Here is a 27897-nt window from a genome sequence, read left to right as displayed (position 1 = left end):
GATGGTGCATGTATGAAATGTGCTGAGAGGAAGTTGTAGAGGTTGGGTACAATTACAGAATTTAAAAGGCATCTGGGTGGGTAAATTAATAGGAAGGGTTCAGAGGGATATGGGCCAAGTGCTGACAAGTGGGATTAGATGAGATTGGGTTGTCTGGTTGGTGTGGATGACCTAAGGGTCTGCTTCTGTGCAGTATGGTTCCATGACACTCTGAATCTCATCAGTACCTGTCTAAAATATGCAAAACCAGTAAGTGTCTAGATTTTGGATTGAACCGCACCTGAAATCAAATTAGACTGATGGAAATGAAGTCTCCTTTCTCTTGTAAGTTGTGTTTCAAAAGAGTTTAGATGGTTTCTACTGGGCATGGACTAAAAAACTAAAACTGGCTTGAATTGACTGTCCATGGTTTAATGGTTAACCTTTTTGAAATGTGAGAACCTGATAAACCCTATTTAATGTTTCAGATTTCCGTACGTTCTTTATTTTGGGGATATATCTCAAGCTTGGAAAAAGGGAATAAGTAGTTTATGTAGAAAGTAGTGATTTTTGTCTTTTGGATTGAATGCTCAGAATGGAGGTGAAAGCAAATAAAAATGTGAGAACCAGGTGCAAGAATAGGCAATCCAGGCCATCAAGCCTGCTCCACCATTTAATACAATCACAGATGATCTTACCTTGGTCTCAACTTCACTTTCCTGTCTATGGTCTGTAATCTTTCAACCAACTTTAAATTAAAAATCTATCTCGTCTGCCGCACTGTGGGCTAATGAAATCCACGACACTCAAACCGTTGAGAGGAGTAATTTCACCTCCTCTCAAATAAGGTGCAAATAGGAGGGAGTGGGTGAAATGGGAATTAGCTTCTGTGATTGGGCAGTACATTGGGGAACCAATATTCCTGGATTTTTGTGTATCCATGCTGTGTAGATAGGGACTTTCTGTTGATCAGGCTGAAAAATATGCTGAGTGCTAACAATGGAGAATGATAGTTTTCAAGTGTACAATCCCCAAGAAATGAAAGGAAAACCATAGCATGTCAATATTTTTAAATCTTACTAGTTGAGAATGTAGCTAAAATTGACATGAGCAAGTAGATAAAAAGTGGGATGATAACATAGCAATGCAAATTGCCTAAGAGCAATTAGACTTTTTAAAAAAAATAAAAGCCTCATGTGAGTTTTGCGAGTTTGGTTGAATTCAACATACTGATTACTCCAGCGTACTGGGGAAGGCTTGTGGAGAAGTGCTTAAAGCCATGAACTATTTTGAGCAATGAGTGTACAGAGTAAATGACAGTAAATAGTTAGAAATGTGAATGGAGCAAAATGCTGTGACAGCAGTTGACAGTCTGTAGTATAGCTTTTGAAAATTGATGCTTGCCTTTTAATCATCATGTTCTTTGACTTTCAGATTTCGTTGGTACGGATGCCCTACGCCTGCAAACTTCTTTTCCAGGAGTTGATGTCAATGAGTATCGCACCACGAATGTTGATTTCTTAATCGACTGTAAATACTGAGCTGTTCTTGCACAGGCTAAGCATATGACAAAATATTGAAGTAGTTCAACATGCCACTGGCAAAATTATTTGCAGAATGATTCACATCATGTGTTAAAGATGATGTGATGGTACTGCTTAAAAATACCAGATCTTTCGTACATTTGTTTGTGTTCACTGTTCTCACTGGTGATTTCATCAGTGGTTTTATTTTTGCCAGAACTGTAAGTAGACTTTGTTGTGTAAACAAAAATAAAATTTTGTATTTTAAGCATTTGTAGAAAGTTTTGTTTTAACTTTTATATACAATTTATCGCCTGATAATACAGAATGTTTGTATTCCTTTCCCCAATATAAAAAAAATCCCATTACAAGTACAGTGAAATGAAAGGTACATCAACAAGCATAATTAACCATAAGTAACCAAATGCTTAAGAAATGATCCCTTGGAAAGTCAATTTACTATGCATTGGGGACAAAAAGCAATATACAGAGTTGGCACTTATCCCTAGAATTCCCTGTTAGTAGATGAACTCCATGCAGAGCCAGTGTTTGGCTTTTGGTTCCTTTTACTGATTTTTGTTTTCATGCTTTCTTTTTCACTATAAAATAAAAGACCAAAGTTAATAGACAGGAATGCCCAAATTTTATGCTGTAGATATATGGTAATCTTAAATATAAGTCTTAAGACTCTTAATAATCCACACTTTTGCTAAATACTTGAGTTTTCAGGAATCTCACTTTCTGATTTTGTTTTCAAGAAAGTTATATTTTTAGGAAAGGTAGGATTCACCTTGACATGAGCTTCAGGATTACACACTGCTGATGTTACCACAAAGTCACCATTTTCTTATTTTTTCCCTGTCCAAACTAACCACTATTACATGATTCTGGAGAGCAAAGATAATTTTCTGACTTATTTTCTCCATTGTCATTTTTTCTGTTTATTATGCAATGCCCTTCACCACCTATATTATTTCCACTCACTAAACTCCACAGAACATTACGGCAATTTTGGTGTTCAGACACTATCTATTGCCTCCTCTTACTCAACAAACTGAACCTGCCCCATGTAACTTGATACTGATCCTATGCCATTTGCTAGCTTTTTTTTAAAAAAGATACATTTATGCAGAAAGTGTTCAGGTAAAAAGAAGTCAATTTATGTCTCCCATCTGTTGATTTCTAATTTGATTCAGTTATCCCATGCTGAAATTAATTTCTACAAAGATATGCACACAGAAAAAATCATTACAGTCCTTTCAGCAATAAAGAAGTTCAAGATGTACATTGTAGCACATTTGCATTATTTATATGGGACACCGCACTCACTCTTTAGTTCCTCAACCACATGTATGCTTCCAGCAGCCGCAGCTTCTCCTCTGGTATTTGCTGCATGGCACTCATATTCTCCAGCATCATCTTCAGTGAGAGGAGAGATCTGAATATAAATGGAAATAAGTATGCTTGGAAGGCACCAAATTATGTGCAGTATTTACATGTGTTGTGTTTGTGGTCCTTGTGCCTCAAAATTCAACACACTCCATACCTTCACCTGTTGAATCTTGTGCAGACCGTACTATTGTATTGACAGTCTTCAGCACACTAGATGTGACATTACGGAATTTCCCTAAACTAGTCTCGCTACATTTCTGCCCACCTTTCTATCCTTCAACTTAAAGGAAATTTGTTTTGACCTTGTCTTAAGGTCCAAAATAGCTTCTTGTGAACACTCAGAGAAATTGGAATGCTCTCTGTCCCAAACAGACTGCCCAGACAGTGACAGTTTTATGAATCAATTTCATATCCGCTCCTTTTCCTTGTGAAAGGTTTGGAAGAAGAGAATTTGTAATTGAGTAGGGATAAAGCAAAGGGTGGCAATGGTATTAAAGTCTAGTGGAGCTGAGAAAAGTGATTAAAATAAGTTCCTGTTTTTAGAGCGCTCTGGCACTAGCTGTGTTTATGTTTGCTTAATTTTAGGAAGGTGCTCTTAAAATATGATGAGCCCACTACTTACTTATGCAAAGGCCCTATTTCATGTATTAGGTGGGTACCCAGAATGCTTGAACTGGAGTCTGACCCAGTATGGTATGATGTTTGTTTTTTGCCACATTCCATGATAGGAGGTTAATTGTCCATTTTGATTGATGGTGAGATGGTATTGACAAATTTCTAAGCCTGAGTCTTTAAATCAAGCATCTTTTCACTTTTCCTTATCTCTCCCTTAAATGAGTGTTTGTTTTTCCTGACATCAATGAAAGGCACCATAAAACATCTAACTGCAAGTTGCTGCTTTGTAACCCTTTTATAAGCTGGGAAATATGTTGAACTTGAGTCTAATGCACAATCACCACACTACAAGTCAAATCCCCTAAACAGCAAGATTGTGAATTTAGTGCTCAGTTGTGGGTAATTGATGTTAATTTAAAGTTTTACTTTTTGTAGAGATGACATGAATTTCTCAATATTCATACACATTGATTTAAAAACTTACCAACACCCATCCTGTCACCTCATGCTTCTCTGGCCCACCACGAGTCTGGATAGCAAGGTTGTCACGGTCACCAGGCAGCAGCTCCATCTTTTCCACACCAGTTGCTGTTTTCATTACCTATTATTTAAAACTACATTAATATGGCCTTATTTAGTTCCCCACACAGCTTCAAATTGCTGAAGGATCACATCATATGTTTAACAAAGTGTTTCTTATATGAGCCCCAGACAAGTTACGCCATGTCGATGTCTGTTCATTGAACGTCATTGTCTCCAGTTCTCAAACAGCACAAATAGAGCTAAGAGCCTTCACTATAAATGGTTTGAAAACTTAAACGAGCAAATATTTAGCAAATCAGTCTTCACTTCAATGCAAGATAACATCAATAGACTCTTCAAAGTATTGACTTTTTTTATTCTTTATAAGCTGAGCAGACTTTATAAGGGAGCATGATAATGTTATTGTGCAGTTTAGATGCAGTCAATCAACAGAATATATTGAATTCCATACTCTACCCATGTCAGATTTGTCACTGAGAGCCACAAACAAGATGAGCAAAAGCTTGGTAAAAGAAGTAGATTTTAGTGCGTTCTCTTGAAGGAGAGAAAGACTGTGGTGTTTGGAGGTTGAATTCCAGAGTTTAGGGCCTAAGCCAGTGTAAGACCACCACTAGCAGTCGAGATTTTAAAATTGGAGAAGTTCAAGTTGGCAAACTAGCTGTGGTCAGATATAGGAAGATTGTGGAGTTGGAGAAGATCACAAAATAGGGACAAGGTCATAAAAGGATTTGAAAACCAGCATGAGAATTTTTTTAAAAATTGAAGGGTCACTTAGCATGGAGCGCAAGTTTGTCAGCAGAGTCTGGGGAGATAGGTGAGTTGGACGGTGTGTATTAGGACGTGAGCAGCAGAACCTTAAAATGACCACAAGTGTGCAGAGGGTAGAACAATGAGTGGTTGGTAAAGAGAGCACTGGAATATTCAAGTTTATAGGTAGCAAAGGCATGAGTGAGGGCTTCAGTAGAAATAAGCTGAGACAACCAAGGAGTTAAGCAATGTCACTGAGGTGGAAATAGGTGCTGACTGCGATGGTGCAGGTAGGTGGAAAAAGAACATCTTCGGGTCCAATATTTCACAGTTGCAGTGAAGTATAGGTGGATACTGTCAATATATTTGTGGAAAGTGACTGTTTTTGGATGATGTTGCTGAGGGACAATGTGTAAGTGAAAAATAGAAAGTAGCTGACAATAAAACTTTCAGGGATATGGACGGTAAAAGTGAGGAATAGAAAAAGAAGCTTATTCTCTTGCTACAACTGGACTGATCAGGATGAAACAAGGTGAGTGCTGTTTCTCCAAGTTGGAGAGCCATAGGAGCAGATTTTCATGGTCAACTCGTTCAAAGGTAACAATTGGGTTGAGGAGGAATACCGTTCCTTTGTCAGGTTAAGTCATAGATGAAGCTGAGTGGGTAAAGCAATAGAAGGTAGAGTTCAACATGGAACCCTGTGAGACCATCCACTTTGATTCAGGGATATGTGAAAACAGGAATAAATTTTTAATCTGGTTTAGCTAGCTAGGGGCTGTGGAAGTCCAAAGAAATTAGGCATTTTTGTGTACAGGTTACTAAATCCAGATTACTGCGACAGAAATTAATTGAAAAGCCTAAAAACATTAGAGTTTTTTTCCCCAAGAGGCCTGGAATACAAAAGCAATCCTTCTGTAAAACAGAGCCTTGGTCATAACTAATCCAGAGAATTGTATTCCGTTCTGGGAACCAAACATCAGATACTTGGAGAGACTACAGCAAGGTTTCACCATGATACAGAATTTTACGAGTTACTTATAACATCAGATTGCATAAATTTAATTTTGTATTCCTTTAAATGAGAAGATTAAGGGCTATCAAATAGATATATTTAAAATAATTAATGGATTTGACAGGGCTAATAAAGAAACTATGAGAAATCGTTCTGATAAAAATAATTTTCTTCAGTATATAAATAGAAGCAACTTCCTCAGATGTTCGGGACAAAAGGGCAGAATCTTAAACTAGAACAAGGTCATTCAGCAATTAAATCAAGAAGCACATTTTCATAGAGGATAGTGGTGCTGGATTAAGTATAAATTCAAGCTGGTACTGGTAAGAATTTTCTTAGGTCAGGTTATTAAAGAATGTGAAGCAGAGGTGAATACATTGACTTGACATGCAAATCAACTATGATCTATATGAACAGTGCAACAAGCTCAAGAGGCTAAATAATCTCCCCTTGTTTTTAACCTTTCTAGAGAAAGATTGAGAATATTCAGTAAAAAAATTATTTAAAAAAAAACTTTGAAAGGTAAACAAACTATTTCCTGTTGTTAGGAACGTCAGTGATAGACTTGTTGAAATAAATTTATTATTAAGAGAGTGAGGAATTACGAAAGATATATTTACTGTTAGGTCATGGCATGTATGGTCATAGAGAGTGCTTAAGGAAGACACCATTGTATCTTTTGAGTATAATCTGGATAAATATTTGAAACAGAGGAAGCTTTTGGACTATAGGGAGAAAATATGTCCATGAGATTGGGTTGGATCATTCAAGCAAAGAGTTGGCAGAGATACAACGGTCAGATATATGGTATAGTTAACAGGTAAAATGAGAGTCCAAACTAGGGGATTGATGGAGTTGCTGATATATCTGTGGTCTAAAGCAACTAAGATTATCAAGCAAAGATCTTATTGGAAATATTATTTTATTTCAACATGTTAAGTCTTAATATATACAGATTTGGATTATAAGATTAGTGCAAACTTTTTAATTAACTCTCACAAATACTGACTCAACACTGTGGTTACATTTGGTGGCCCAAGTTTTAAATTACCCACAAATGCATAAGGTCATTTAGAATCTTGCATGAAATCTGTTACAGAAAAAAAAGTCTAAACTCTTCAAACCAAATTGATATAAAGAAGTAACTGAAATCTGCTAACCTTGTTCCAGGTGAGTACAGGTGTAGGTACTCCAATAACTTCACACGAAAGGTAAACTTGCGACCCACTGACATTCCAGATCTCCTTGGGCTGTGTCACAATGACCGGAGCTGCAGAAGGCAAACGACATGAACTTAGTTTCTCTGCTGTTAGCAACAGATGTGGGAAAGAAAAGAAGCAAACCCTGTATTTTGGATTCCACAACCCTGTGAGATGTCCTGCCCAATGTGCCCAAACTTTAGAGGGTCAAGAATTGGCCTACTCGCTCACATGAAAACCCATGGCAGAAACTCTTGACCCTGAATAGACATTAGCCTCAAATTGATGGACAGCTGATGATGATATTACCTGTACAAAGTGAGGACTAACAGCAGAGGTTAGTTCCCATGTGACCAGGAACAGAGGGAGAAACACATGATAATGACTCACTTTGAGATGTATTTCATGAGATTTGAAAACTGTCAAAGGCTTGAAATTCACCTAACACATATTTCACTGCAATTACTATATCCAGGGGAAATTCTAGCCACTTTGACAGTGTTGACCACCGAGGTTAAGACATTTAATATTTAGAGTACAGATTTAACCTGTCATGCCAAAGTTAACATGGGGGTGTGGGGCATTAGCAGTGAGGGGGGACGGGTGGAGATGCAGCATTCCAACTACATCAGAGGGAAGACAGTGCAAGAAGCCACTAGAATGGAAACCATTCACTGTATTTGGGTTGAGGAAGTAGCAAATGTGCAAGGAAAGTAGAGACTGAGATGGGCAGTGTGTAGGACTGCAAATATATAACATTTTCTGTTACTTGAAGCACCATGATAATGCTGGAAGATGGAACACACTTGGTGTAACAGAGGCGACAACAAGATTTCACAGGATCCATGGGCAGAGGAATAAGCAACCTTCAGATCAGTCATAATAATAGGGGAATGCATGAGTCCAACATAAAACATTTAATAGGAAAGCACTTGGAAAATAGTGACAGGCTTGGACAGAGTCAGTATGGATTTATGAAAAGGAAATGATGCTTGATAAATCTATGAGAAATTTTCAAGCATGAAATTATAGGAGTTGATAAGGGGGATTTTGTGGATGTGATCTACTTGGACTTTAAGAAGGCATTCAATACGTTCCCAAGAAGAATTTGCATCCAAAATTCAAGTGCATTGGATTGGGGGTAAGTGTACTGACATGGTTAGAGAACAGGCTAGAGAAAGTGCTTGAAAAACTCAACAGGTCTGGCAGCATCTGTGGAGAGAAATGGAGGTAACATTTCAAGTTTGGAGAGTTCCGAAGAAGAGTCTCTGGACCCAAAATGTTAACTCCATTTCTCTTTCTACAGAAATGCTGCAAGACCTGCTGAATTTTTCCAGCAATTTCTGTTTTATTTTCTATGAGGTCATTATGTTTTTGTGGCTTGCTAGAAGGTTCATGAGGTTTTATGAATGGGACACTGCCCGATTTCTGGCTTCTCACTCACTATGAGGAGAGAATCCTGACTCAGACTCCACCAGGGGCCTGTTGATTGTGCCCAAGCTCCTGAACCAATATTGGAGCTGCTCTTGATTTACTGTACACAAACCCCCTGGCTGGAGAGTATGTCTCCTTTGACTTAACTGAGGCCTACTCACCTTAGATTGTGAGACATAGCCATGATTGAAGCAGATGCAGTGTGTTTGGCACATGCTACTATCACATGGTGTTGGTGTGCAACATGTATGTTGTATAGCAACATGTTCACCTCCTGGACTGATGCCAGCTGTCAAAACTGTCACAAGCTTTATGTCTGCACAAAAAGACAAATCATTACCAATATACTGTGAGTCTGTTAGTTCTGGCTGAGGAGGCAATGTGCAAAAAGACATGGAAAGAAAGGCAGGGATGCTGTGAGCATTGAAGTAAACACAAGAGCACTAAGAGAGCAAGGGGCTGTCTTGAGATGCAGCCTTTCTAAAAAAAAATATTCATTTTTAGAAGGTTGTGGGCATCATTGGCTGGCCAGCATTTATTGCTCATTCTTAGTTGCTCTTGAGAAGGTGGTGGTGAGCTGCCTTCTTGAACCGCTGCAGTCCAGTTGCTGTGGGTTGACCACAATGCCTTTAGAGGGGGAATTCCAGGCCTTGTCCAATCCATGAGTTGAGTGCCTATCCCTACGTTTAAAATGTCCTTGCTGCATCATTGTAAAGTGCAGCATGAAAGTTCTGTTGATGGGAGATGTGCCAGGCTGATGCTGGCAGGCTGATACGTGTCAAATTCCATTACCTCTGGACATGGGGTTCATGTGATCGCTGGATATGGAGTGTGCCCTGCAGCACTGATGACTAGTGTAAAAGATGGGGAGCTGGAGTCACCAGTTACCCACTCTGACATTCACATCAAGAATACTTAGAGTCTATCTCAGGGAGAATATCAATCAGGCAAGATGAAATAATAATGAGGGTGATAATAAGCATCTCGCCACTCACGAGGGATAATCTCATTTTGATGGCCAGGACTGGGTTACAGAACGCCACTTCTTGGTCTCAATATCAAGAAAAAACTTACAGGACATTTCACCCAATTTTCCCAAATTATTCCCATTGCCCACATTGTTCAGGGCTTGGGAAGACCCCGTTCAAAATCTCCAATGAGTGGATCAGGCATTAGAGGACTGCACTGCTCTGGATTTTTCAGAAGTGCTTTGAGGTAAGAGTGGCCAGCTTACCATGACAAAACACAACAAACGGCAAATTAAAATAATGTAAATTTCTAAAACATTCTTATAGAATGGCCCTGGAGTAAAGTCTAACCCTCAATATCATTAAACCAGCCAGGGGTATCCAAGCAATTTTGTGGGCTATATATAGATATTGGCTGGACAGCTTGTTTCTGATGCAGAGTGACACCAAAAGCATGGGTTCAATTCCCACAATGGCTGAAGTTACCATGAAGGACTTGCTTTCTCAACTTCATGCCCATGTTGGAAGCATGGTGACTCTCAGGTTAAATCACCACTAGTCGTCTGTCTCAAAAGAGAGGAGCAGACCTATGATCTGATAAAGACTATGGCGATTTTGCTTTTTGTTTTATGACTGATGCGAACCGTGAAAAGCTTTAGGAGCAACATATTAAGTCTTAACACACATTTTCATATAAACAGGCCTTATTATTCCAGACTTATCCAGTAAGTTGCAACAGGAAAATAAACAGTTCTTTACAAACCTCAAGGTTACCATTCAAAGACATCAAACCGGGAATGGAGTCAAGAATGCAACAAACTATGCAAAGAGGAAAAGATAACTAGCCACTACCACTCCCCCACCCCGTATTTATGATGGAATGAAATATTCACCATAGAAAAGATTGCACTGTCAGCAAACCCTTTCAGAAAAGATTCTGTGCATTTGGCTGTGTTCATTATTAATCCTATTCTTAACAAAGGCATGCGAGAACCAATGGTTAAAAGCCACTTCTGCTGATAGGTCAGCAAAAGATTAATAGACTGCAATCATTTATCAAAACTAGCCAGACTTGTCATTGCATGCAAGCTATTAATAAGATTAGACATGCTTCTGCATATTTCTAAAGTGAATTAAACAAGGTTTGATTGATGCAATGCAAAATAACTCTGATCCAGTGCTAATGAGCACACTACCATGTTGATCTGTCATGATTTCTTAGGCATTCTTGGTACTTTAAAAACAAAAGTAATATGAAGTCGAAAGTTTTTAAACTTTTAGTTCATTTTAGTCACATTTGATAGTTCGTATAACGTTTCACCAACAATGTATAAGTCTTCAGTTTTTAAAAATACATTTTGGAATATAGACATCATTTGGAAGGTCAGCATTTGCTGTTAAACCCTAGTTATCCATGAGAAGTTGATGGTAAACTGCAGTCTTTGTGGTAAAAGTACTTTTACACTGCTGTTAGAGAAGGATTTCCAGGATTTGATCCAGTGATGAAGGTGTAATGGTAGGATATTTTCCAAGTTATGACAGTCTGTGACTTTGAGGGAACCTTGAAGATCACAGTTTTCCCATGCTCCAGATGCCCTTGTTGTTTGAAGGGGTGGAAGTCACAGATTTTAGAGGTACCAGCAAAGCTGCCTTGTTAATTGTTAATTACAGCAATGGCGACAGAGAGATCAAATGCTTAAGCCTCTGCATGGGCTTCACAACAAGCAGAACTGTTCATCCTGGATGGTGCTGAGCTTCTGGAGAGTAGTTGCAGCTGTACTTATCAAGGTAAAAGAAGAGTTTCCCATCTCATTCCTAATGCGTGCCTTGTAGGTGATGGGCAGGCTTAAGGGAGTCTAGAGATGGAGCATTTAGTGTCAGTCCCATCTTTGAAGCATTTGGGGTATTGGGCCTTTCAGAAAATTCCCAAAAATCTATATTTATTTTCCAACCAGCTCCCACAACATAAAATCTTCCTCATTGATAAAGGTCAGTGGTGAGATGCTGGAAACCGTAGATCATGTTCTACATCCTGCGAGCCTCCTAGCAATAAAGGCAAACATAGATGACAAAACTCATCCTCCAATGTTCCAATTCAGTATTTGGCCAGTTGTGGATAAATGGATTTGACCACTAGGATCTCAAACCCAAGACTAACATTACAATTTATTGGGCAGCAGTGACCCTGCACTACTCAATGCCTCAGAGGCATGGTGACACATAGCAGATATCTCAAAGCAGTGGAGATCATGCAAACATAGAGGTTAGGAGCAGGAGTAGGCCATTTCATCCTTTGAGCCTGCTCCATTCTTTCATAAGGTCATGGCTGATCCAATTACTGTACACTTCCACATACCCTCGGATAAATTTTCACCTCCATGCTTTTCAAAAATCTATCCACTTCTACCTTTAAATACTCTAAAACTCTCCTTCCACTGCCTTTCGAGAAAGAGAATTCCAAACGTTCCTCACTTTGTGAGAATAAATCCTCTTCCTCTCTGAATTGAGTGATAGCCTCTGTATTTTTAAAATAATGACCATCTAGTTATAGAATCTCCCACAAGAGGTAACATCCTTTCGAAAGCCACAATGTTCAGAACATTCACAATCTTATATGTTTCAATTAAGTCACCTTTACCCTTCTAAACCCCATTGGATAGAAGCCTAGCTTGTCCAACCTAAGTGCCACCAATGTAATATTACTTGTACTTGAACTCTTTCCACATATTTTGCCATCATCAAACCCCAGTGTCATCTTGTTGAATCTTTGATCAGTGTTCTCTACAGCATTAATGGATGTTCTACTGCCTTGCATAACCTATTTTGTTTATTCTCATTTTAATGTCCCATTTATAACATAAAGTAAATGTTTTTAATAGCTTTTTTTTCTGCCAGCAATTATACTTTCAGGGAAATAGATACTTCAGCCATTTGGACCCTTCCATATGTTCATATTCAATATACATATTATTTCTTCATTTCCTTTAATAATGAATTACATCTTTCCCAATAACTGGGACCTCCTACCTTACCTATGCTATTAACCAATGTCTTCTCCATTATTCCATTACCTTTGTGTAGTCATTCTGTTCTCTATGCCCAAATCATATAGAAAGAATGAGTTGAGTTAGACCACACTGAGTCATTACTGGGAAACCCAATCTTTGGATGGATATAAAATATTGGTTTTGAACAGAAAATAGCACAAATTTAACAGAATGATAACAGGTCACCAAGAGTTAAACCATGAACAGAGGTTTCACAAACAAACTTTGTATCCCCTGGAATTTAAAAGGATAGAAAATAACTTGATTGAAGTTTTTAAATGTACTAATGGAAGCAGATAAGGTAAATAAGAGAAATGTTTTCATTGGGAGAAGAATCTAGAATTCGAAGACATGATCTTGAAGAGCCATAGATTTCAGGAGTGAAATTAGGAAACAATTTCTCAATATTTGAGATAAGCTTGGAACTCTCTTCCACAGAGGGCTAGATCAATTATTACTTTCAAATCTGTGATTTCTAGATATTTGTTCAGCAAAACTGTTGAGGGATATGGGGAAAAGTTGAGTATGTTGAATTATGTCAGTCATGATCTTATTAAATAGTAGGACAGACTTGAAGGGCTGAATGGTCTCCTTCTGTTCCAAATAAAACTGAGGGGAAGTCATCCTCAAAGCACTAACATTTCTCTCCATGCTTGCTGAGCGCTCCCAGCATTTTCTATTTTTGTTTTAGATTTTCAGTATCTACATTATTTTCCATCTTTATGACAGACTTGCTAATGATGCAAAGCATAGTTGCTACACTTCAGGAAGGTAATTGAGAGAAGAAAGTCTTTTTTATTCTGCCTAACTGGACACAAATACAGATCCACAACAGAGGCTAGCTTAAGTTTCTCAAAGAACATAATAAAATGTGCCTGAGTTTGGAATCTTAAGCTTATTACAAACAAGAGCAGACATGAGTTCGCAGCTAACAAAAAAAGTCTTTCATTAACTGCTGCAGTACATTTTATGAAAGAGCATTGAGCCCAAAAGTCCCTAATGTAAATATTGGGAATCCACCCAACAATGACCTCCAGTGCTGACCCAACTAAAATTGGTGAGGTCACAGGCAGGTTACCCATTTTAAAACGTCAGTGATGGGTATTTGCACTGTTTGTGATACACTTTGGAGTTGAAAAATTCACAAATTCCCCAAATCTTCTGGAATCTTGGCTGCAATTCAGACCCCATCTGTTGCTAGTTAGACTGTCATGCTTGGTCCCAGAATATATAGTGACCCCGATGCTCTTGCAAATACTCCCACACTGCTAGTCTTGTTTGGTCAGCCTTCTACAAGTCATTACTGCCATAGAAAGCCAGGAACATTTCCCTGGAATCATTGGTTGCACTCTTCATCAGCACAGTGGGAAAGCTGGGAAAAGACTGTAGATTTCCCTTTCCTATGTGCTTATACTGACTATGATAACAGCATCAGGTTTACGTGAGACTTACAATTCTAAAACACCACAAGTTAAAACCAAGAAGAATTTAATCATTAATTCCTACCTATTATGACTGTGCTGTCATGAGCCACCCTCAAGATGATGAGCAACAATCACAAATCACTTTGCAACAGATTGCATGCAATCTGGCACAACTCTCAGAATAAAAAAGATCTTTCTTCTGTTCTAACTAGCTCCAGGCAAGGATTACATTCCACCTAACATCATTGTGGGTGATCACATGCTTCAGGTTGTGGATTGATGCAGCTACCTGGGTGACGAGAGTGCAACTGATTCAACTGTCAGCCTTGGCTCAATGCTAACCCAGTTGTTTCTGAGAAGATTGTGAGTTTAAACCTTGCCCTAGAGACTGGGGCTGATACTTTAGCATAGTGCTGAAGGGATTTTACACTGTCTGAGAGGCTGTTTTTCACATGAGGGATTAAGTGGAGACCCTGCCTGCCCCCTGAGGTGGATAAAAAATATTCCAGAGTACTTTTGAGAAATAGTACAGGAGTTTGGCAGGTCCTGTCCCACATTCACCTTTCAGTAAACATCACAAACAGACTTTTTTTGGTCATTACCTCATTGCTGCTTGTGTCCAAAGTGGCTGCAGTGTCTCCACTTTAGAACAGAGAATACACTTGACATGGTGACTCACTGACTGCAACATATTTGTGAATTGTCCCTTGTAAATGGGACTATATTATTTCCTCTGTTTACATGCTTGAGAAGCAGATAAAGGCTCAAACTGTTACTTTAAATGTAAAGTGAGTAGCATAGATAGAATCCCTACAGTGTGGAACAGGCCCTTCAGCCCAACAAGTCCACACCGACCCTCCGAAGAGTAACCCACCCAGATCCAATCCCCTACCCTATGTTTACCCCTGACTAATCCACCTAGCCTACACATCCCTGGACCACTACAGGCAACTTAGCATGACCAATTTACCTAATCTGCACATTTTTGGATTGTGAGAGTAACCCAAAGCAAACTCACTCAGACACGGGGAGAATGTGCAAACTCTAATCAGACAGTCGACCGAGGCTGGAAACAAAACTCTGCTAACCACTGCCTGCTATTAAGCTGGCAGATTGTAGGTTAGAGCTGAGGATACTAATGCAGCAGGGAGATGGGTACCTGAAGTGTAGTTCCTGTATAAAGGAGGTTGAGGGTAGTGAGGTCAGGGATAGGTTTACAAGGTCCCGAGAGAACACCAGCAATCAGGATGTTGATTTGAAATGTGTGTACTTCAATGCTAGGAGCATCCAGAATAAGGTGGGTGAACTTGCAGCATGGGTTGTTACTTGTCATTTCGATGTTGTGGCCATTTCAGAGACATAGCAAAAAGAGGGGCGGAAAGGTTGTTGCAGATTCTGGGATTTAGATGTTTCAGTAAGAACAGAGAAGATGTAAAAATGGGGGGGTGGGGGGGGGGGGGGGGGTAGCATTGTTAATCAAGGGTAGTATTATAGCAGCTGAGATAACGTTTGAGGACTCATCCACTGAGGTAGTTTGCACTGAGGTTAGAAACAGGAAAGGAGAGGTCACTTTATTGGGAGTTTTCTATTGGTCTCTGAATTGTTCTAGGGATGTAGAGGAAGGGATAGCAAAGACTATTTTCAATAGGAACGAGAGTAACAGGGTAGTTGTTATGGGAGACATTAACTTGCCCAATATTGACTGGGAATACTATAGTTCAAGTAGTTTAGATGGGTCAATTTTTCTTCAATTGTGTGCAAGAGGGCTTTTTGATACAGCATGTGGACAGACCATCAAGGGGAGATGCCAAATTGGATTTGGTGCCTGGCCAGGTGTTAGATTTGGAGTTAGCGAGCACTTTGATGATAGTGACCACAATTCAGTTATGTTTACAATAGCAATGGGCAGGGAAAGGGATATGCTGCAGGGAAAGAGGTATAACTGGGGGTAAGGCAACTATGATGTGATTAGGCAAGATTTAGGATGCATAGGATGGGGAAGGAAACTGTAGATGATGGGCACACTTGAAATGTGAAGCTTATTCAAGGAACAGCTACTGTGGGTCCTTGATAAGTCTATACCTATTAGGCAGGGAGGTAGTTGTCGAGAGAGGGAGCTATGATTTAGGTGTGAAGACTCAGTTAGGGAGCTTGAGAATTATACGTTAGCCAGAAAAGATCTAAAGAGAGGGCTAAGAAGAGCCAGGAGGGCTCATGAGAAGTTGTTGGCAGATAGGATCAAGGAAAACCCTAAGGACTTCTACAGGTATATCATAAATAACAGAATGACTCAATTAAGATTAGGGCCAATTAAAGATAGTAGTGGGAAGTTGTGTGTGGAATCTGAGGACATAGGGGAAGCACTTAGTCATCGTGTCATAGAGATGTACAAATAGAAACAGACCCTGCGGTCTAACCCGTCCATGCCAACCAGATATCCCAACCCAATCTAATCCCACCTGCCAGCACCCGACCCATATCCCTCCAAACCCTTCCTATGCATTAACCCATCCAAATGCCTTTTAAATGTTGCGATTGTACTAACCTCCACCACTTTCTCCAATTTTGGTGTCAGCTGCAAAGTTAGTAACTATACCTCCTATGCTCACATCATTTATGTAAATGACAAAACGTAGAGGACCCAGCACTGATCCTTGTGGCACTCCACTGGTCACAGGCCTCCAGTCTGAAAAACAACCCTCCACGACCACCCTCTGTCTTCTACCTTTGAGCCAGTTCTGTATCCAAATCCCTGTATTCAGTGAGATCTAGCCTTGCTCATCAGTCTCCCGTGGGGAACCTTGTCGAATGCCTTACTGAAGTCCATATAGATCACATCTACTGCTCTGCCCTCATCAATCCTCTTTGTTACTTCTTCAAAAAACTCAATCAAGTTTGTGAGACATGATTTCCCATGCACAAAGCCATGTTGACTATCCCAAATCAGTCCTTGCCTTTCCAAATACATGTACATCCTGTCCCTCAGGATTCCCTCCAACAACTTGCCCAGCACCAACATCAGGCTCACCGATCTATAGTTCCCTGGCTTGTCCTTACCACCTTTCTTAAACAGTGGCACCACGTTAGACAACCTCCAATCTTTCGGCACCTCACCTGTGACTATCGATGATACAAATATCTCAGCAAGAGGCCCAGCAATCACTTCTCTAGCTTCCCACAGAGTTCTCGGGTACACCTGATCAGGTCTTGGGGGTTTATCCACCTTTAGCCGTTTCAAGACATCCATCACTTCCTCCTCTGTAATATGGACATTTTGCAAGGTGTCACCATCTATTTACCTACATTCTATGTCTTTCATGTCCTTTTCCACAGTAAATACTATTGCAAAATACTCGCTTACTATCTCCTCCATCTCCCTCGCCGACATGCTGATCTTTGAGGGGCCCTATTCTCTCCCTAGTTATCCTTTTGTCCTTGATGTATTTGTAAAAATCCTTTGGATTCTCCTTAATTCTATTTGCCAAAGCTATCTCATGTCCCTTTTTGCCCTCCTGATTTCCCTCTTACTCCTACTGCCTTTATAGTTTTCTAAGAATTCATTCGATCTATTCTGTCTATACCTGACATATGATTCTTTCTTTTTCTTAACCAAACCCTCAAGTTGTGTGTGGAATCTGAGGACATGGGGAAGTACTTAATGAATACTTTTCATCAGTATTCACGCTGGAAAAGGACAATGTCAGTGAGAATACAGAGATACAGGCTACTAGATTAGATGGGATTGTGGTTGACACAAAGGAGGATTTAGCAATTTTGGAAGATCTGAAAATAAGTAAGACCCCTGGGCCAGATGGGATTTATCCTCAGATTCTCTGGGAAGCCAGGGAGGAGATTGCAGAGCCTTTGGCTTTGATCTTTATGTCATCGTCGTCAACAGATGTAATGCCAGAAGACTGGAGGATAGCAAATGTTGTTCCCTTGTTTAAGAAGGGGAGTCGGGACAATTATAGGCCAGTGAGCCTTACTTTGGTGTGGGTAAGGTGTTGGAAAATGTTGTAATAGGTAGGATTTATAATCACCTAGAAAGGAATACCTTGATTAGGGATAGTCAACACAGTTTTGTGAAGGGTAGGTCATGCCTCACCAACCTTATTGAGTTCTTCGAGAAGGTGACAAAACAGATGGATGAAGGTAAAGTGGTTGAAATGGTGTACATGGATTTCAGCAAGGTGTTTGTTAAGGTTCCACACTGTAGGCTATTGCACAAAATACTGACTTTTGGGATTGAAGGTGATTTAGCAGTTTGGATCAGAAATTGGCTAGCTGAAAGAAGACAGAGGATGGTGGTTGATGGGAAATGTTCATCCTAGACCTCAGTCACCAGTGGTGTGCCGCAAGGATCTGTTTGGGGCCACTGTTGATTGTCATTTTTCCAAATGATCTGGATGTGGGCATGGAAGAATGGGTTAGTAAATTTATGGATGACACTAACTTAGGCAGAGTTGTGGATAGTGCTGAAGATGTTTTGGGTTACAGAGGGACATAGACAAAATGCAGAACTGGGCTGAGAAGTGGCAAATGGAGTTTAATGCAGAAAAGAGTGAGGTAGTTCACTTCGGAAGAAGTAACAGGAATGCAGAGTGCTGGGCTAATGTTAAAATTCTTGGCAGTGTAGTTGAACAGACAGATCTCGGTGTCCAGGTACATAAATCCCTGAAAGTTGCCACCCAGGTTGATAGGGCTGTTAAGAAGGCATATGGTGTGTTGGCATTTATTGGTGGGGAGATTGAATTTCAGAGCCACGATGTCATGGTTCAGCTGTACAAGACACTAGTAAGGCTGCACCTGGAGTATTGCGTGCCGTTCTGGTACCGCATTATCGGAAGAATGTGGAAGCTTTGGAAAGGGTTCAGAGGAGATTTACTAGGATGTTAGGAAGGTCTTACGAGGAAAGGTTGAGGGAACTGAGGCTGTTTTTGTTGGAGAAAAGAAGATTGAGAGGTGACTTAATTGAGACGTATAAGATATTCAGAGGGTTAGATAGGATGGACAGTGAGAGCTTTTTTCATCGGATGGTGAAGGCTAACATGAGGTGACATAGCCTTAAATTGAGGTGTGATAGATTTAGGACAAATATCAGGGGTAGTGTCTTTACACAGAGAGTAGTAGGGGCATGGAATGGCCAGTCTGCAACAGTAGTAGACTCATCAACGTTAAGGGCATTTAAATGGGCATTGGACATACATATGGATAACAATAGAATGGTGTAGGTTAGATGGGCATCAGATTAATTTCAGAGGTCGGCATAACATCGAGGGCATAAGGGCCTGTACTGCACTGTAACGCTCTATGTTCTATGTTCTATGATAGTTCTAGCCTGAGAACCACCACTTCCAGCCATGATAACCCTTGCTCCAGAGAAATCATGTTTGGGAATCACATAAAATGACTTTGATATCATTTTAATTACAGAGGAGGGAAATACAGACAGATGAATAATTGGAGATGAAGAAAGTCCTCCTGCATATTGAATAGTGTCCCTGACTCAGGGTTGAAGTCTTCTTACCAAAAGGGTGAGTATCAATGTGCATATCCTTACCAATAACAGGCAATAAGGGTAGGAGAGATTCTTGGTTAGCCATGTGTTAGGAAGAAAGTGGAACCTCCATTATCACTGTCCATAGTTCCAGTCTATCACATGCATTTGACTACATGAGTGCTGATTGCATCAGTTGGCTGGATAACTGGTGTGGATCAAAATGGTGCCACGGGGTTTAATCCCTATTCTGACTTGAGTGGTTTCAGAATTTGCCTCCTTGCCCAACCTGTGGTAGAGGTTGTGGCACTGTCGTTAAGACCTGCCTTTGTGCAGAGAATTGAAGAAACAGTAGAGATATTTCATTAAATGGTGAATAAAAGGGACTGCCAGAAACAACTTTACTAATTTATTCAGAAAATTCATTAAAGTTTAACTTCAACTTTATTAAAGTCTAAACTAGTTGCAATGTCCCAGTAGAGTAAGTTGTGGCTTGTTTAATTATTGAATATGAAAACGCTTCCTCTTTTAGGATTTCTTAAGTCACTTCTTTCTAAAAACATTTTCAGTTGATAGGAATCATGAGATTGATGTGCCAGCCCCTAATTTGGTTGCTTGTGGTGAATTGCATTTAAAAAGTAGACATTCCACATACAGTTCTGAACTTGCACCGACTCAATCATGTCACATATGTGCACTGTTCTTTACCACAATTGATATGAATCATAGAAACTCTATAGCATGAAAGCAGACCATTCAGCCCATCTTGTCCACAGTGACCCTTCCACCTACATTAACCATGGCTAATTCACCTTGCCTGCACATCACTGGGTAATTCAGCACGGCCAATCCACCTAACCTGCACATCTTTGGACTGTGGGAGGAAACCAGAGCACCCAGAGGAAACCCACACAGACACAGGGAGAATGTGCAAATTACATAGACAGTTGTCCGAAGGTAGGATCAAACCCAGGTCCCTGGCACTATGTGGCAGCAGTGCTAACCACTGAGCCACCATACTGCTTTATGATAGTTACAATTCCACTGGATATAATAACTTAATCCACAGCACAGAAATAAGCTCTTTGGCCAATCTTTCTGTGCAAGTGCAGATTTTCAAATAGCTTTATTCATTTGTCTCCCTTACAGTTTCCATCTGTCTTCTTACATTCTTCCTTTTGAAATATGCATCTGATTCCTTTTGAACAGGTCTCCATCTCAGTAGCCATTTGTGGAAAAGCATTCCCTGTTTGATTAAGGCTGTGAGTGAAACATCTTTTCTAACATTCCCATTGATAGTTCTAGCCTGAGAACCACCACTTCCAGCCATGATAACCCTTGCTCCAGAGAAATCATGTTTGGGAATCACATAAAATGACTTTGATATCATTTTAATTACAGAGGAGGGAAATACAGACAGATGAATAATTGGAGATGAAGAAAGTCCTCCTGCATATTGAATAGTGTCCCTGACTCAGGGTTGAAGTCCTCTTACCAAAAGGGTGATAAAACTGAGTAATTTCCTAATGATTTATCAATCCATGAAAACAATCTTTCACAAGTTACCTTCCATCTGAAGGATGTTTTAATTTCCAAATCATCCTCAAGAACAAATTTGAATTTACACATAATATCATCCGATCTACCAAAACCTTTACAACCAACAGATTACTTTTAAAGTGTTGCTGCCTACATGGATACTAATTTGCATACAGGGAATAAAGTGAATGGAGGATCTGTTTTTTGTTCAGGATGTAATGTCAGATGGGATAATTCACAGATGTTCAAAATGTTCTATGGGATCTGTCATTCCAAACCGTGTCATCCAAAAAAATGATTATTATGTCCAATTGAATTACAGCTTTATCATATTAATTGTGGCAAAGAACTGTGCACCGACTTGACATGATTCAGTTAGTGCAAGCTCAGAGTTGTACGTGCAAAATCTACTTTTGAACTAATCCATTGCATGCAGCCACATTAGGGGCTGGTCTTAATCAACATATCAACCATGTGATGTCACTAACAATTCAGTACTGTGTTGACATCTCAGGCTGGATTATACAATGAGGAATTAAGGATTTACAGTCCGAGAGGTCTAACGTCAGAAACAGGCCTTTAAGCCCATTGAATCAGTGCCTGTCAAAAACAACCACCTAATTCTAATCCCATTTTCCAGAACTTGGCCCATAGCCTCGTATGCCTTGGCATTGCAAATGCACGTTGAAATACTCCTTAAATGTTATGGGGGTTTCTACATCTTTCAGCCCTTACAGACAGTGTGTTCCAGATTTCCAACCTCTGAATGGACCTTTCCTTACCTTCACATTCCCGCTAAACCTCCTGCCCACTGGTTATTAATCATGTTATAAAAATGTTATAAGCGGAGTGAAAGAAAGAGGCTATATGATCCTGAGAGCATGAGATTGCAAGTAGTTTCATTTCACTTCACCTGAAACTGGCAAAAGATCAGGGAGCAATCAAGCTCGTTCAGAGAAAATCCTGTCCAGAGAAAATCGAGCTCCACCAACCTCTACCATCTCCACCCAGCCCCGCCCCCGACCTTTTGCATGAATGGATAAAAGTACAGTATCGCATTGGAGACAGGCAGCTCACAGACTGGCCACACCCCCAAACCCAAGTAACCACCGCTCTCTTTAATTCTCTTTTCAAATAAAATAAAATTATCCGTAAAGGCCGCTGGTTAGAGCTCACGAACTGATAGAGTTGGGCTAAGCGTGCGTCTTTTGTGCAACCAACTAGGATCCCAGTATCCATTCAAATCTAAGCAATTGTTCATTTCCCAAATTCACTCCAAACTGATCATCTTTCCCCCCTCTCTCACTCCCACTTTCTCTCCCCTTTCTCTGCCTTCTCTCTCTCCGCTCTCTCTCGTTTCCCCACTGAATTCTCTATCTCTGCCCTCTCCTCTCACTCCTCCCACCTTCTCTATCCCTTTCCTCTCACCCTCTCCTACTTTATGTCATGCCCGACCAGCACGTTTTCTCTGTCATCCCGTCTATTACTTTATCCTTCTCCCACTTCATTAGTTCCTCCTAAATGTGCCCGCTTAAGAGGCAAGAAGGCACATTTAAAAAGTTATTAAAATCTTTACGATCCAGTTACGAAGTAACTGACAGCCGGACACCAATGTAGCTAGCAAATGGTTCTGTTTTTAATCATTTCAGTTCCTTACAGTCGGGATAGCTAGTGAAACATACTACCTGTGGACAAAGTTTGCTGATAATACTATTGAAAATGGTTGAACGTACCTCCAGCACGTAACAGCTCTTAAATATATCAAGGATTTTAACAAAAAAAAACGGTTTTTAAAGTGCTACCTGATTATGCAGTTTTGTGGGTTATTTCAGTAATATGCAAATAAATTCGGGTGAAAACGAGCAAAAAGCTGTTCCGAAAGCCAGTGCAGCTTGCATATGGATCACTGACCACGTCCAGAACGGAATTCTCGGGTAGAAAATGCGTCGAGGGCGAGAAAGAGAGCATTTGGAGAGCTGGGAGCAACATTAACTGCAGAGGGTAACACCCTCTCACTTAGACCTCGGAAATCAGTGCGAGTGCAGTGGGGGGGACTGTGCCCTGAATCAATTCCCAGCTTGGACCTCCTTTCAACTCCACGGGTGAATTCAAAAACCCCCACGTTACCGCCCTGTTGGGGATTGGAGGGTAGTATATCGCAGTGTATCAGGCAGGAGGGAGGGGAGTGCCAGGGGGGAGGCTGAAACTGATCCCAGAGCTGGGGGAGGCCGCGTGAGGCGGGGGCTGTAGGAGCCCTACTCCTAACCCTACAAAACAAAATACAGTTTACTCTTTAAAGCTTCCCTGAAAGATCACTCACGAGCTGACATATTTGGCCTGACTGTGGGCTTTCTGTGCAACCAAGTCTGTAACAAAACAAAGAACGGCGGAGGTTGGAGATCTGAAAGACAAACAGCAATTGCTGGAGAAACTCAGCAGGTCAGGCAGCATCTGTGGAGAGAAAGCAGAGTTAACTTTCAGGTCCAGTGACCCTTCTTTGACCCTTCAGATCTGCTGAGTCTCTCCAGTAACCTCTGTTTTATTTGTTTCACACAATTGTCCACTTCCTCAGCTCTCCATAATTTCCCACCTGCACCCCTTTCCTGCTTTATTCTCTCCTCACTCCTCTCTCTGCTCCCTCTTCCTCTCGCTACTTTTGGTCTCCGCCACTTTCTCTCGCTTCCCCACTTAATTCTCTCTCTCCGCTCACTCCTCCCATTTTCTGTAACTCTCTCCTTTCCGTCACCCCGTTCTCACTGTAGTCTCCCTCCGCTACTTTCTCTCTTACTCCTTTCCCACATTATTATCCTTTTCCTCCACTTTCTTATTCCTTTCCCCACTTTATTCTCTCTTCCCACCACTTTTTCTCACTCTTTCTCCACTTTCTCAATCCTGTTCCCACTTTAATCTCTCTTTCCACCACTTTCTCTCTCTCACTCTTTTCCCCACTTTATTCTCTCTTTCCACCACTTTCTCTCATTCTTTTCCCCACTTTATTCTCTCTTTCCACCACTTTCTCTCACTCTTTTACCCACTTTCTCAATCCTTTTCCCACTTCATCTCTCTTTCCACCACTTTCTCTCATTCTTTTCCCCACTTTATTCTCTCTTTCCACCACTTTTTCAATCCTTTTCCCACTTCATCTCTCTTTCCACCACTTTCTCTCACTCTTTTTTCCACTTTATTCTCTCTTTCCACCACTTTCTCTCATTCTTTTCCCCACTTTCTCAATCCTTTTCCCACTTCATCTCTCTTTCCACCACTTTCTCTCACTCTTTTTCCCCACTTTATTCTCTCTTCCCATCACTTTCTCTCACTCTTTTCCCCACTTTCTCATTCCTTTCCCCACTTTATTCCCTTGCGTTCTCTCCATCATGTTACCTCTCACTCCGTTGCCCACGTTATTCTCTCTCCCCATACTCAGTCTCTCCCTCTCTCTGACGGAGGGATCCCTGCAGGAGTTTGCTCACCTTTCTCACAGGCTCCTTTCCCAATCCTGGTGATGGGTTGCCCTCCGTCCCTCTCCGCCCGTTTCGCTGCAGCTCTCAGTACACAGCCATCGCTGTAGGTGACCCCGTCGCTGCCGCAGACCTGCTCGGGAGCCTTACAGCGGCAGCGCCCCCGGCCCCTGCGCTTGTTCCCCGAGCGGACGCACTCAAAGCCCGGGGCACAGCGGCCGTACCTGGACTCGCGGCCCCCACAAGGCGCTCCCTGGCCGGCCGCACACACGGTGCAGCAGCCGCACGAATCACTCAGCTCCCCGAATGGACAGTCTCCGGGGAGCAGAGCCGGGCACTTGGACAGGACACAGGGAGGGCACTCAGTCCTGACCGTCTTCCCCTCCACCCCCAGCCCCACCGCCAGGAGCAGCCCAGCCAGTAACTGCAAGCTCATCCTAACAGACATCTTCGCAAAGAACTCAAACCGGGAAGAACCCGGGGCCCCTTATACAGAAAACCAGGCTCCACCCAAACTCTCCCATTGACAGAAACTGAAATCCCATTGAGACGAACCAAACTCATCCAACACAGTCCAATCTCCAGTTCACAACATGAAACTCCCACTGTCATCCTTCAACCTGAACCCCATTCACCCAGGCTGCATTAAACTCAGTCCTCGTTAAACTAAGTCCAATTTATACAAATTAAGCACAACTTCCATTAAACTCCCATTCGCACAGTCTGACAGAATCTAAATTCAACACACAAATTCAAACTCCAATACACGCCAACTCAGACAAACTTCCTTTATCTGAGTAAAGCTCACGTTAGTATCTGACTATTACTTGATAAAGTGAGGCAAAATTGAGGAGTGCAGATGCTGGAAACAGAGTTTAGATCAGAGTGGTGCTGGAAAAGCACAGCAGGTCAGACAGCATCCGAGGAGCAGGAAAATCGATGTTTCGGGCAAAAGCAGGAAGCCTCCAGTCTGGATAAAGTGAGATTGAGTACATTCTGATGTGAGTCTTGTACATGGCAAATACCAGACAGCACTGCTATCAAATTTGTATGTGTTTACACTGATTTATACCTGCTATTGGTAAAACTATTTAAACTCAGAGCAAATTTTGACCTAATGTAAGACCTGTTTCACATTCAGAATGTTAATATATCTAGTTTATCAGTCTAACACCTGACTGATATCAAACTGTTGCATATCTGAACTCTTGAAAGTTTAATTATGTTTCTCTCTCCACAGCCTAACCTGCCTAGTATTTTCAGCATTTTCTGTTTTCATTGCATACTTCTGCTCTATGTTATCTGACCTCTCCTTGACATTCAATGTATGTCCATCACAGAAACCCCCACCGTCAACAATCTAAGGGTCATCATTGAGCACAGCTGGACCAGCCACAGTGGCCCAAAGGGCAATTCACAGGCTGGAAATTCTGTAGATACTAACTCACCTCCTGACTTCCCATCATTGAGCTCCTGATTTCCCAACATTGACAAGTCACTATTCAATTTGATTTGGTTTATTATTGTCACATTTACCTAATCACAGTGAAAACTTTGTTTAACGTGCAGTACAGGCAGATCATAACATACAACGTTCATGGGGGCGATTCAACAGAGCGAGGAATACAATGTTACAGCTGCAAAGAAGGTCCACATAAAGCAAAATTAACATTAGATTTGAAATTTAGAAGTCCATCCAGAAATCCAATAACTTCAGGGAAGAAGCTGTTCTTGAACCTGTTGGAATGTATGTTTAAGCTTTTATATCTTCTTCCTGACGGAAGAGGTTGGAAGAGATTATAACTGGGGGTGCGAGGGGTCTTTGATGATGTTGGTTGCCTTTCCGAGGCATTGAGAAGTGTACTTGGAGGGGGTTGGCCTGCATAATGCTCTTGACTATGTTCACAACCCTCTGTAGTTTCTTACAGTCCTGGGCAGAGCAGTTGCTGTACCAAGCCATAATGCATCCAGATAGAACACTTTCTATGGTGCCTCTAGAAAGGTTGGCGAGAGTCCTTATAGACATGCCAAATTTCCTTAGCCTTCTGAGTAAGGGGCGTTGTTGTGCTTTTTTGACTGTCACATCAACGTGGGTGGTCCAGGACAGGTTGTCAGTTAGTGTCACTCCTATGAACTTGACTCACTTGACTATGTCCACTTTAGCTAGAGGTGTGGCCTCCTCGTTGCTTCCTGAAGTTGACAATCAACTCATTAGTTTTGCTGACATTGAGGGAAAGATTGTTATCTTTACACCGGTACCAAAAAAAACACATGCAACCCACCTCAACAATCACTGCCTGGTGGCTCTGACCTCCATAATTATGCTTTGAGAGGTTAGTCATGGCTCATACAATTCAAGCATATGGTGGAGTATTTGCCATTTGCCTGGATGAGTGTCCTTTCAATAATATTTACAAACCTGACACTATCCAGGGTCATTAATTCAGCTTTATTGATGTCCTGTTGATCATCATACAGACTCACTTCCTTCAATTTAGCTATTTCCCACCCAAAGTGCAGTAAAATCTGTCCTTTCTGGCACCTTACCAACTTGAGTGTAACCAGCATTTCTGACAGTGTAATTTTTTTACAAAGTGGAGTGGTTATTTTGACAGCAACTGTCAGCTCAATCGCTGTAAAATCAGCAGTTTAGCCTTCAGTCTTCAAACCACTCCACACGTTGATAATCACCCTGATCAGAAACAATCAGAGCACTAACATTGATCCTGACCACATCTCATTCTTATTTATTAACTTCCTGTCGTAAACTCTCCATTAATTGGCACCTTTGATTTACAAGCATTACCTGTTCCCTCTGTGTGCCAGATAACATGGATTTTATGTAGTTGCATTCATGATATTGCTATTCAGTTGCTTTGTTGAAAATCATCTGCTTAAAGCTTTCTCCTTATACTTGTACTCAATGAACTCCATCACTTAATTTATGACACTTTGTAATGCTCTGCTTCTATCTACAATACTCATTCTCCTTTCTCTCAATGTAAACTGCAAGCCTTTAGAATTACAACTATTTCTTAATCAGAGTCATCAATAAAAAGGATGAAAAGTTCAGATCCCAGTGCAGATCTGTCTATATATTAAATTTCTTTAAACCTCTGGTTTTCTCCCTGTGAATTACTTTGTTACCTTCAGCTCCCTTCTTTCTGGCTCTTGGCTTCCCTTGTTCATCTGCTCATGGGTGAGCTCCGGTTTACATAAAGTTTTGCACAACAGCCTCTGGTGAGAAACCACAGACAAAGCATCACAACTGCTGATGATCCAATCCCTATAAACTAATTACAATAATACTGGCAGATATCAAGTGGTCTGAATGCTACTTGATCAAAGTGCCAGGATTGTGTAGAACCAGAGTTGGCAGCTCTAAATATAAAAAGACTGAATACTGAGAAAAAGTATAAATTAAATTAGCGGCTTATCATTTGCTGTCAAAATAACAATGGGATGGATAACCTGAGGATATAATAAATAGGAGCAGGAGCAATCCCTCAAGCATGCTCCA

The 27897-nt window shown here is 40.9% G+C and overlaps 2 protein-coding genes across 2 annotated transcripts in view; one reads left to right on the top strand and one right to left on the bottom strand.

Moving 5' to 3' along the window:
• Positions 1–1775, top strand: part of polr2b (RNA polymerase II subunit B) — a 52358-nt gene extending 50583 nt beyond the window's left edge. Inside the window, exon 25 of the mRNA XM_043674270.2 lies at positions 1414–1775. Within this exon, the coding sequence (XP_043530205.1) occupies positions 1414–1503 (90 nt within the window). The 3' untranslated portion in view covers positions 1504–1775. The remainder of the gene's footprint in view (positions 1–1413) is intronic.
• Positions 1774–24840, bottom strand: LOC122539432 (insulin-like growth factor-binding protein 7). The gene is made up of 5 exons (XM_043674272.2): positions 24390–24840; positions 6972–7081; positions 3994–4110; positions 2832–2940; positions 1774–2101 (listed from the first exon to the last, which is right to left on the bottom strand). The coding sequence occupies exons 1-5, from the start codon at positions 24823–24825 to the stop codon at positions 2085–2087; spliced, it is 789 nt and encodes a 262-aa protein (XP_043530207.1). The 5' UTR covers positions 24826–24840; the 3' UTR covers positions 1774–2084.
• Between the last annotated feature and the right edge of the window lie 3057 nt (positions 24841–27897).

Source organism: Chiloscyllium plagiosum, unplaced genomic scaffold (assembly GCF_037043375.1).
Source record: "Chiloscyllium plagiosum isolate Xiang-an unplaced genomic scaffold, Cpla_swu_hap1 HiC_scaffold_36, whole genome shotgun sequence".
Classification (NCBI taxonomy): domain Eukaryota; kingdom Metazoa; phylum Chordata; class Chondrichthyes; order Orectolobiformes; family Hemiscylliidae; genus Chiloscyllium; species Chiloscyllium plagiosum.
The sequence above is the reverse complement of the archived record's forward strand: the minus strand, read 5'-3'. Positions and strand labels throughout refer to the sequence as shown.

What these genes read in the sequence shown, in the direction of transcription:
- LOC122539432 (XM_043674272.2), bottom strand. Translation starts at nt 24,825, where the DNA reads ATGTCTGTTAGGATGAGCTTGCAGTTACTGGCTGGGCTGCTCCTGGCG. An exon ending in CTGTACTCACCTGGAACAAG is followed by an intron (nt 4,111 to 6,971) that starts GTTAGCAGATTT and finishes TTTAAATAATAG; the next exon opens with GTAATGAAAACAGCAACTGG. An exon ending in AGGTGACAGGATGGGTGTTG is followed by an intron (nt 2,941 to 3,993) that starts GTAAGTTTTTAA and finishes ATTTATATTCAG; the next exon opens with ATCTCTCCTCTCACTGAAGA.